This window comes from Procambarus clarkii, chromosome 14, assembly GCF_040958095.1.
Source record: "Procambarus clarkii isolate CNS0578487 chromosome 14, FALCON_Pclarkii_2.0, whole genome shotgun sequence".
Lineage (NCBI taxonomy): Eukaryota > Metazoa > Arthropoda > Malacostraca > Decapoda > Cambaridae > Procambarus > Procambarus clarkii.
In genome coordinates, this window is record NC_091163.1 from 39,712,273 (window position 1) to 39,724,537 (window position 12,265).

The 12,265-nt window shown below is 56.2% G+C and overlaps 1 protein-coding gene across 1 annotated transcript in view; it reads right to left on the reverse strand.

The window, feature by feature from the left end:
* LOC123772696 (glutamate receptor ionotropic, kainate 2) overlaps positions 1-12,265 on the reverse strand; it is a gene marked incomplete at its 5' end in the record, with an annotated part of 107,690 nt that overhangs the window by 44,890 nt on the left and 50,535 nt on the right. Inside the window, 2 exon segments of the mRNA XM_069324519.1 lie at positions 1,450-1,529; positions 7,581-7,698. Of these exon segments, the coding sequence (XP_069180620.1) occupies positions 1,450-1,529; positions 7,581-7,698 (198 nt within the window).

Below are 12,265 nucleotides of genomic sequence, written 5' to 3' on the forward strand. Positions count from 1 at the left end.
CCTGTCTGCTCCACCACACACACTGTCTGCTCCACCACACACACACTGTCTGCTCCACCACACACATACTGCCTGTCTGCTCCACCACACACACACAGTCTGCTCCACCACACACACACTGTCTGCTCCACCACACACACACAGTCTGCTCCACCACACACACACTGTCTGCTCCACCACACCTACTGTCTGCTCCACCACACACACACTGTCTGCTCCACCACACACACACACTGTCTGCTCCACCACACACATACTGCCTGTCTGCTCCACCACACATACTGTCTGCTCCACCACACACACACTATCTGCTCCACCACACACACACTGTCTGCTCCACCACACACATACTGCCTGTCTGCTCCACCACACACACACTCTCTGCTCCACCACACACACTGTCTGCTCCACCACACACACATACTGTCTGCTCCACCACACACACACATACTGTCTGCTCCACCACACACATACTGTCTGCTCCACCACACACACACTGTCTGATCTACCACACACACACTGTCTGCTCCACCACACACATACTGTCTGCTCCACCACACACACACTGTCTGCTCCACCACACATACTGTCTGCTCCACCACACACACTGTCTGCTCCACCACACACATACTGTCTGCTCCACCACACACATACTGTCTGCTACACCACACACATACTGTCTGCTCCACCACACACACTGTCTGCTCCACCACACACATACTGTCTGCTCCACCACACACATACTGTCTGCTCCACCACACACACACTGTCTGCTCCACCTCACATACTGTCTGCTCCACCACACATACTGCCTGTCTGCTCCACCACACACATACTGCCTGTCTGCTCCACCACACACATACTGTCTGCTCCACCACACACACAGCCTGTCTGCTCCACCACACACATACTGTCTGCTCCACCACACATACTGCCTGTCTGCTCCACCACACACATACTCCCTGTCTGCTCCACCACACACACATACTGTCTGCTCCACCACACACATGCTGCCTGTCTGCTCCACCACACACATACAGCCTGTCTGCTCCACCACACACATACAGCCTGTCTGCTCCACACACACATACCGCCTGTCTGCTCCACCACACACACTGTCTGCTCCACCACACATACTGTCTGCTCCACCACACATACTGTCTGCTCCACCACACATACTGCCTGTCTGCTCCACCACACACATACTTCCTGTCTGCTCCACCACACACACATACTGTCTGCTCCACCACACACATGCTGCCTGTCTGCTCCACCACACACATACAGCCTGTCTGCTCCACACACACATACCGCCTGTCTGCTCCACCACACACACTGTCTGCTCCACCACACATACTGTCTGCTCCACCACACATACTGTCTGCTCCACCACACATACCGCCTGTCTGCTCCACCACATACACACTGTCTGCTCCACCATACACTTACCCTGAAGAAGGCCATGGTGGACCCGCCCTCCAAAGTGCCGTACTCAATCTCGTTCTGCTCGGCCAGGTCCTCCGCGCTCTCTGTCACCAGGCAGTAAACATATTAGCGTTATACACATGTGATCACATATATACACACATACACATGTGATCACATATATTCACACATACACACCTATCAGACCCGCTCTGCATCTCCCTAACTCACAACCAATCATCACTACTTCCTCCGACTCTAATCCGTTATTCCAATCCGTTGAATCACATAGTACAGTTCAAGATGAGCCCTAAGGTCTTGTATACCAATGAGGATGGAGTTACACATGAAGTAGAGGAACTTAAGGAACACTTTGGAGGTAGAGGGGAAACTAAACTAAGAAGAAGCAAACACAGGGAGAGTGAACAGCACGTCTAGGTAAAAGAAAGTGGAAGTGATTGGAACTTACAGATATTAATACATAGGATACACAGGATAAACAGGATAAACATGATACACAGGATAGATAGGATACACAGGAGACACAGGATACACAGGAGACACAGGATACACAGCATACACAGGACACACAGGACACATAGGATACACACAACACACAGGACACACAGGATACACAGGATACACACGACACACAGGACACACAGGATACACACGACACACAGGATACACACGACACCCACGACACACAGAACACACAGGACACACAGGACACACACGACACACACGACACACAGAACACACAGGACACACAGGACACACACGACACACACGACACACAGAACACACAGGACACACAGGACACACACGACACACACGACACACAGAACACACAGGACACACAGGACACACACGACACACAGAACACACAGGACACACAGGATACACAGGATACATCACTCCAACTCTGGCAGGTGATGGGAAAATGATGATAGTGATAAACCCCCCCCCTACCCCCCGGGAAGGAAAATGAGATCCCGGCGGGAACACGACGCCAGGAACATTGCTCACATCACCCACAGAGCTGCGACAGCACGGCGGGAACACGACGCCAGGAACATTGCTCACATCACCCACAGAGCTGCGACAGCACGGCCACAGAGGCAGGGGGGGTTTATCAGGGGGAAGCACCAAGCCATTACCACTAGATAGCACGGGGAAGGGGTCAGGATAAGGATTTGGGATGGGACGGTGGGAAGGAATGGTGCCCGACCACTTGGATGGTCGGGGATTGAACGCCGACCTTCAGGAACATGAGGGTGGTGAACGTGCCCAGCAACATGAGGGTGGTGAACGCCCCCAGCAACATGAGGGTGGTGAACGCCCCCAGCAACATGAGGGTGGTGAACGCCCCCAGCAACATGAGGGTGAGGAACGTCCCCAGGAACATGAGGGTGGTGAACGTCCCCAGCAACATGAGGGTGAGGAACGCCCCCAGCAACATGAGGGTGAGGAACGTCCCCAGGAACATGAGGGTGGTGAACGTCCCCAGCAACATGAGGGTGAGGAACGCCCCCAGCAACATGAGGGTGAGGAACGTCCCCAGGAACATGAGGGTGGTGAACGTCCCCAGCAACATGAGGGTGTTGAACGCCCCCAGCAACATGAGGGTGGTGAACGCCCCAGCAACATGAGGGTGAGGAACGTCCCCAGCAACATGAGGGTGGTGAACGCCCCCAGCAACATGAGGGTGGTGAACGTCCCCAGCAACACGAGGGTGGTGAACGTCCCCAGCAACATGAGGGTGGTGAACGCCCCCAGCAACATGAGGGTGGTGAACGCCCCCAGCAACATGAGGGTGGTGAACGTCCCCAGCAACATGAGGGTGGCGAACGTCCCCAGCAACATGAGGGTGGTGAACGCCCCCAGCAACATGAGGGTGGTGAACGTCCCCAGCAACATGAGGGTGGTGAACGTCCCCAGCAACATGAGGGTGGTGAACGTCCCCAGCAACATGAGGGTGGTGAACGCCCCCAGCAACATGAGGGTGGTGAACGCCCCCAGCAACATGAGGGTGAGGAACGTCCCCAGCAATATGAGGGTGAGGAACGTCCCCAGGAACATGTGGGTGGTGAACGCCCCCAGCAACATGAGGGTGAGGAACGTCCCCAGGAACATGAGGGTGGTGAACGTCCCCAGCAACATGAGGGTGTTGAACGCCCCCAGCAACATGAGGGTGGTGACCGCCCCCAGCAACATGAGGGTGGTGAACGTCCCCAGCAACATGAGGGTGGTGAACGCCCCCAGCAACATGAGGGTGGTGAACGCTCCCAGCAACATGAGGGTGGTGAACGCCCCCAGCAACATGAGGGTGGTGAACGCCCCCAGCAACATGAGGGTGGTGAACGTCCCCAGCAACATGATGGTGAGGAACGCCCCCAGCAACATGAGGGTGGTGAACGTCCCCAGCAACATGAGGGTGAGGAACGTCACCAGCAACATGAGGGTGAGGAACGTCCCCAGCAACATGAGGGTGGTGAACGTCCCCAGCAACATGAGGGTGGTGAACGTCCCCAGCAACATGAGGGTGGTGAACGTCCCCAGCATCATGAGGGTGGTGAACGCCCCCAGCAACATGAGGGTGGTGAACGTCCCCAGCAACATGAGGGTGAGGAACGCCCCCAGCAACATGAGGGTGGTGAACGTCCCCAGCAACATGAGGGTGGTGAATGTCCCCAGCAACATGAGGGTGGTGAACGTGCCCAGCAACATGAGGGTGAGGAACGTCCCCAGCAACATGAGGGTGGTGAACGTCCCCTGCAACATGAGGGTGAGGAACGTGCCCAGAAACATGAGGGTGGTGAACGTCCCCAGCAACACGAGGGTGGTGAACGTCCCCAGCAACATGAGGGTGGTGAACGTCCCCAGCAACATGAGGGTGGTGAACGCCCCCAGCAACATGAGGGTGTGAACGTCCCCAGCAACATGAGGGTGGTGAACGTCCCCAGCAACATGAGGGTGGTGAACGTCACCAGCAACATGAGGGTGAGGAACGTCCCCAGCAACATGAGGGTGGTGAACGCCCCCAGCAACATGAGGGTGGTGAACGTCCCCAGCAACATGAGGGTGGTGAACGCCCCCAGCAACATGAGGGTGGTGAACGTGCCCAGCAACATGAGGGTGAGGAACGTCCCCAGCAACATGAGGGTGGTGAACGCCCCCAGCAACATGAGGGTGGTGAACGTGCCCAACAACATGAGGGTGGTGAACGCCCCCAGCAACATTAGGGTGGTGAACGTCCCCAGCAACATGAGGGTGGTGAACGTGCCCAACAACATGAGGGTGGTGAACGCCCCCAGCAACATGAGGGTGGTGAACGTCCCCAGCAACATGAGGGTGGTGAACGTGCCTAACAACATGAGGATGGTGAACGCCCCCAGCAACATGAGGGTGGTGAACGTCCCCAGCAACATGAGGGTGAGGAACGTCCCCAGCAACATGAGGGTGAGGAACGCCCCCAGCAACATGAGGGTGGGGAACGTCCCCAGCAACATGAGGGTGGTGAACGTCCCCAGCAACATGAGGGTGAGGAACGCCCCCAGCAACATGAGGGTGGTGAACGTCCCCAGCAACATGAGGGTGAGGAATGTCCCCAGCAACATGAGGGTGAGGAACGTCCCCAGGAACATGAGGGTGAGGAACGTCCCCAGGAACATGAGGGTGGTGAACGCCCCCAGCAACATGAGGGTGAGGAATGTCCCCAGCAACATGAGCGTGAGGAACGTCCCCAGGAACATGAGGGTGAGGAACGTCCCCAGGAACATGAGGGTGGTGAACGCCCCCAGCAACATGAGGGTGAGGAATGTCCCCAGCAACATGAGGGTGAGGAACGTCCCCAGGAACATGAGGGTGAGGAACGTCCCCAGCAACATTTGGGTGGTGAACGTCCCCAGCAACATGAGGGTGAGGAATGTCCCCAGCAACATGAGGGTGAGGAACGTCCCCAGCAACATGAGGGTGGTGAACGCCCCCAGCAACATGAGGGTGGTGAACGCCCCCAGCAACATTAGGGTGGTGAACGTCCCCAGCAACATGAGGGTGAGGAATGTCCCCAGCAACATGAGGGTGAGGAACGTCCCCAGCAACATGAGGGTGGTGAACGCCCCCAGCAACATGAGGGTGGTGAACGCCCCCAGCAACATGAGGGTAGTGAACGCCCCCAGCAACATGAGGGTGGTGAACGCCCCCAGCAACATGAGGGTGGTGAACGTCCCCAGCAACATGAGGGTGGTGAACGCCCCCAGCAACATGAGGGTGAGGAATGTCCCCAGCAACATGAGGGTGATGAACGCCCCCAGCAACATGAGGGTGGTGAACGCCCCCAGCAACATGAGGGTAGTGAATGTCCCCAGTAACATGAGGGTGAGGAATGTCCCCAGCAACATGAGGGTGGTGAACGCCCCCAGCAACATGAGGGTGGTGAACGCCCCCAGCAACATGAGGGTGGTGAACGCCCCGAGCAACATGAGGGTGAGGAATGTCCCCAGCAACATGAGGGTGGTGAACGCCCCCAGCAACATGAGGGTGGTCAACGCCCCTAGCAACATGAGGGTGAGGAATGTCCCCAGCAACATGAGGGTGGTGAACGCCCCCAGCAACATGAGGGTGGTGAACGCCCCCAGCAACATGAGGGTGGTGAACGCCCCCAGCAACATGAGGGTGAGGAATGTCCCCAGCAACATGAGGGTGGTGAACGCCCCCAGCAACATGAGGGTGAGGAATGTCCCCAGCAACATGAGGGTGTGAGGAATGTCCCCAGCAACATGAGGGTGGTGAACGTCCCCAGCAACATGAGGGTAGTGAACGTCCCCAGGAACATGAGGGTGGTGAACGTCCCCAGCAACATGAGGGTGGTGAACGTCCCCAGCAACATGAGGGTGGTGAACGCCCCCAGCAACATGAGGGTGAGGAATGTCCCCAGCAACATGAGGGTGGTGAACGCCCCCAGCAACATGAGGGTGGTGAACGTCCCCAACAACATGAGGGTAGTGAACGTCCCCAGCAACATGAGGGTGGTGAACGCCCCCAGCAACATGAGGGTGGTGAACGTCCCCAGCAACATGAGGGTGGTGAACGTGCCCAGCAACATGAGGGTGGTGAACGTCCCCAGCAACATGAGGGTGGTGAACGCCCCCAGCAACATGAGGGGTGGTGAACGCCCCAGCAACATGAGGGTGGTGAACGCCCCCAGCAACATGAGGGTGGTGAACGCCCCCAGCAACATGAGGGTGGTGAACGCCCCCAGCAACATGAGGGTGGTGAACGCCCCCAGCAACATGAGGGTGGTGAACGCCCTCAACAACATGAGGGTGGTGAACGTCTCCAGCAACATAAGGGTGAGGAACGCCCCCAGCAACATGAGGGTGGTGAACGTGCCCAGCAACATGAGGGTGAGGAACGCCCCCAGCAACATGAGGGTGAGGAACGTCCCCAGCAACATGAGGGTGGTGAATGCCCCCAGCAACTTGAGGGTGGTGAACGCCCCCAGCAACATGAGGGTGAGGAATGTCCCCAGCAACATGAGGGTGGTGAACGCCCCCAGCAACATGAGGGTGGTGAACGCCCCCAGCAACATGAGGGTGAGGAATGTCCCCAGCAACATGAGGGTGGTGAACGCCCCCAGCAACATTAGGGTGGTGAACGTCCCCAGGAACACGAGGGTGGTGAACGCCCCCAGCAACATGAGGGTGGTGAACGCCCCCAGCAACATGAGGGTGAGGAACGCCCCCAGCAACATGAGGGTGAGGAATGTCCCCAGCAACATGAGGGTGGTGAACGCCCCCAGGAACATGAGGGTGGTGAACGCCCCCAGCAACATGAGGGTGGTGAACGCCCCCAGCAACATGAGGGTGGTGAACGCCCCCAGCAACATGAGGGTGGTGAACGTCCCCAGCAACATGAGGGTGAGGAACGCCCCCAGCAACATTAGGGTGGTGAACGTCCCCAGCAACATGAGGGTGGTGAACGTGCCCAGCAACATGAGGGTGGTGAACGCCCCCAGCAACATGAGGGTGGTGAACGTCCCCAGGAACATGAGGGTGGTGAACGTCCCCAGCAACATGAGGGTGGTGAACGCCCCCAGCAACATGAGGGTGGTGAACGTCCCCAGGAACATGAGGGGGGGAGGGGGAACGTACCAATGGGTGTTATCATCCGTTCAACAGTGAGGAAGGCGGCCAGGTTGGCGGTGTAGGAGCTGATGATGATCAGGGTGAAGAACCACCAGATGCCGCCCACTATCCTCGTAGACGCCGCCTGCAACACGCACCTGGGGTGTTAGTGCACCTGGAGTGTTGTTAGGTGCACCTGGGGTGTTAGTGGTGCACCTGGGGTGTTAGTGCACCTGGAGTGTTGTTAGGTGCACCTGGGGTGTTGGTGGTGCACCTGGGGTGTTGGTGGTGCACCTGGGGTGTTGGTGGTGCACCTGGGGTGTTAGTGGTGCACCTGGGGTGTTAGTGGTGCACCTGGAGTGTTGTTAGGTGCACCTGGGGTGTTAGTGGTGCACCTGGGGTGTTAGTGCACCTGGAGTGTTGTTAGGTGCACCTGGGGTGTTGGTGGTGCACCTGGGGTGTTGGTGGTGCACCTGGGGTGTTGGTGGTGCACCTGGGTTGTTAGTGGTGCACCTGGGGTGTTAGTGGTGCACCTGGAGTGTTGTTAGGTGCACCTGGGGTGTTAGTGGTGCACCTGGGGTGTTAGTGGTGCACCTGGGGTGTTGGTGGTGCACCTGGGGTGTTGGTGGTGCACCTGGGGTGTTAGTGGTGCACCTGGGGTGTTGGTGGGGCACCTGGGGTGTTGGTGGTGCACCTGGGGTGTTGGTGGTGCACCTGGGGTGTTGTTGGTGCACCTGGGGTGTTAGTGGTGCACCTGGGGTGTTGGTGGTGCACCTGGGGTGTTGGTGGTGCACCTGGGGTGTTGTTGGTGCACCTGGGGTGTTGTTAAGTGCACCTGGGGTGTTGGTGGTGCACCTAGGGTGTTAGTGCACCTGGGGTGTTGTTGGTGCACCTGGGGTGTTAGTGGTGCACCTGGGGTGTTGGTGGGGCACCTGGGGTGTTAGTGGTGCACCTGGGGTGTTGGTGGTGCACCTGGGGTGTTAGTGGTGCACCTGGGGTGTTGTTGGGTACACCTGGGGTGTTGGTGGTGCACCTGGGGTGTTAGTGGTGCACCTGGGGTGTTGGTGGTGCACCTGGGGTGTTGTTGGTGCACCTGGGGTGTTGTTAAGTGCACCTGGGGTGTTGGTGGTGCACCTGGGGTGTTGTTGGTGCACCTGGGGTGATGTTGGTGCACCTGGGGTGTTGGTGCACCTAGTGTGTTGTTGGTGCACCTGGGGTGTTGGTGGTGCACCTGGGGTGTTGTTAGGTGCACCTGGGGTGTTAGTGCTGCACCTGGGGTGTTGGTGGTGCACCTAGGGTGTTGGTGGTGCACCTGGGGTGTTGTTGGTGCACCTGGGGTGTTGTTAGGTGCACCTGGGGTGTTGGTGGGGCACCTGGGGTGTTAGTGCACCTGGGGAGTTGTTGGTGCACCTGGGGTGTTGTTGGTGCACCTGGGGTGTTAGTGCACCTGGGGTGTTGTTGGTGCACCTGGGGTGTTAGTGCACCTGGGGTGTTGTTGGTGCACCTGTGGTGTTGTTGGTGCACCTGGTGTGTTGTTGGTGCACCTGGGTTGTTGTTGGTGCACCTGGGGTGTTGGTGGTGGCACCTGGGATGTTGTGGGGCCACCTGTGGTGTTGTGGGGCCACCTGGAGTGTTGTGTGGGCCACCTGGGGTGTTGAGGGGCCACCTGGGGTGTTGTGAGACCACCTGGGGTGTTGTTGGGCCACCTGTGGTGTTCTTGGGCCACCTGAGGTGTTGCGGGGGCCACTTGGGGTGTTGTGGGGTCACCTGTGGTGTTGTGGGGCCACCTGGGATGTTGTGGGGCCACCTGGGGTGTTGTGATGCCATATAGGGTGTTGTGGGGTCACCTAGGGTGTTGTGAGACCACCTGAAGTGTTGTGGGGCCACCTGGGGTGTTGTGGGGCCACCTGTGGTGTTGTTGGCCCACCTGTGGTGTTGTGGGACCACCTGGGGTGTTGTGGGGCCACCTAGGGTGTTGTGGGGCCACCTGGGAAGTTGTGGGGCCACCTGGGGGTGTTGTTGGGCCACTTGGGGTGTTGTGAGCCCACCTGGGGAAGTTGTGTAAGGCGCACCAAGTGTGTTATGCAATATCTAAGATACAACTGCTCCAAGTTGAACATGTTGCAAATGTCACAATTTGATGACTTTGTTCACTCTATAATGTTACTGGGCAGAAAATATCATAGAAATATATTTATATTATACTTAACGTACATTACATCATACTTGCCGAGGCCCTAAGTATTATAATACAGTTTTATACGAGTATATGAACACACAGGTCTCGTCTGAGGCTGACAGAGGACCTACCTGTCCGGACACCACGTCTGGACCTCTTTTGTCCGTCTTAATGGCTCAGTCTTTAGTTGGCTCTCGTAGTGTTACGAGGTCTTTACGGTATTGACGTCCTCTTAGCATGTCTGAGCTCGTAAGTTGGTTAGTAAATTCAGATAAAGACGCCATGATAAGAGATACAGACACGTCCGCTAGCGACAAGGAAGACGAAGTCAGGGCTGGAGAAGTTCGAATGAATGATCCCGGCTAATGTTCGCTCGCCCGACCTTGGCTTCCACTTCCCCATCAACAGGAGAGATGGGTTGTGGGGGTGCGTAAGCCCCGCAGTGGCTCACGAGCCCCCAGACCTCGGTCCTGGACACATAAGTTCTCTGTAAACTCAGTCCTCAGCCACAAGACATGCCACCAGGCGGCCATAGAGACTATGTAAGCACCCGCCTATCACTGCAGAAATGCTGGCTGCAACATGGCCGAATATGCAACATGGTTCTGCGACTGGTGCATGCAGCTACACGTTCACAAGCTTAGTCAGGAGCAAGTGTTGCTTTGGTCAGGAGTACCAGGCGTGACGTCACACAGAGCTGACGTCACGCACAGGTCTGACGTCACACACAGGTCTGACGTCACACAGGTCTGACGTCACACAGGTCTGACGACACGCACAGGTCTGACGTCACACAGGTCTGACGTCACACACAGGTCTGACGTCACACAGGTCTGACGTCACACAGGTCTGACGTCACACACAGGTCTGACGTCACAGAAGTAAACAGTTATATAGCTATATGAACAACATGCTTCAGATGACGTCAGAGCAACATGCTTCAGATGACGTCAGAGCATCATGCATGAGACTGTAATGTTGCAAGTGCTGACACTCCAGGTTGGTATGTGTCACTGTATGTGTCACTGTGTGTGTCACTGTGTGTCACTGTATGTGTCACTGTGTGTGTCACTGTGTTTGTCACTGTGTGTGTCACTGTGTGTGTCACTATATGTGTCCCTGTGTGTGTCACTGTGTGTGTCACTGTGTGTGTCACTGTGTGTGTCACTATATGTGTCACTGTGTGTGTCACTGTGTGTGTCACTGTGTTTGTCACTGTGTGTGTCACTGTGTGTGTCACTATATGTGTCCCTGTGTGTGTCACTGTGTGTGTCACTGTGTGTGTCACTGTGTGTGTCACTATATGTGTCCCTGTGTGTGTCACTGTGTGTGTCACTGTGTGTGTCACTGTGTGTGTCACTGTGTGTGTGTCACTGTGTGTGTCACTGTGTGTCACTGTGTGTGTCACTGTGTGTGTCACTGTGTGTGTCACTGTGTGTGTCACTGTGTGTGTCACTATATGTGTCCCTGTGTGTGTCACTGTGTGTGTCACTGTGTGTGTCACTGTGTGTGTCACTGTGTGTGTCACTGTGTCACTGTGTGTGTGTCACTGTGTGTCACTGTGTGTCCCTGTGTGTGTCACTGTGTGTGTCACTGTGTGTGTCCCTGTGTGTGTCACTGTGTGTCACTGTGTGTGTCACTATATGTGTCCCTGTGTGTGTCACTGTGTGTCACTGTGTGTCACTGTGTGTGTCACTGTGTGTGTCACTATATGTGTCCCTGTGTGTGTCACTGTGTGTGTGTCCCTGTGTGTGTCACTGTGTGTGTCACTATGTGTCACTGTGTGTGTCACTGTGTGTGTCACTGTGTGTGTCACTGTGTGTGTCACTGTGTGTGTCCCTGTGTGTGTCACTGTGTGTGTCACTGTGTGTCACTGTGTGTGTCACTGTGTGTCACTGTGTGTGTCACTGTGTGTCACTGTGTGTGTCACTGTGTGTGTCACTGTGTGTGTCACTGTGTGTGTCACTGTGTGTCACTGTGTGTGTCACTGTGTGTGTCCCTGTGTGTGTCCCTGTGTGTGTCACTGTGTGTGTCACTGTGTGTGTCACTGTGTGTGTCACTGTGTGTGTCACTGTGTGTCACTGTGTGTGTCACTGTGTGTGTCACTGTGTGTGTCACTATATGTGTCCCTGTGTGTGTCACTATATGTGTCCCTGTGTGTGTCACTGTGTGTCACTGTGTGTGTCACTGTGTGTGTCACTGTGTGTGTCCCTGTGTGTGTCACTGTGTGTCACTGTGTGTGTCACTGTGTGTGTCACTATATGTGTCCCTGTGTGTGTCACTATATGTGTCCCTGTGTGTGTCACTGTGTGTCCCTGTGTGTGTCACTGTGTGTGTGTGTCACTGTGTGTGTCACTGTGTGTCACTGTGTGTGTCACTGTGTGTGTCACTGTGTGTCACTGTGTGTCACTGTGTACTCACCTAGTTGTACTCACCTAGTTGTGTTTGCGGGGGTTGAGCTCTGGCTCTTTGGCCCCGCCTCTCAACCGTCAATCAACAGGTGTACAGATTCATGAGCCTATCGGGCTCTGTC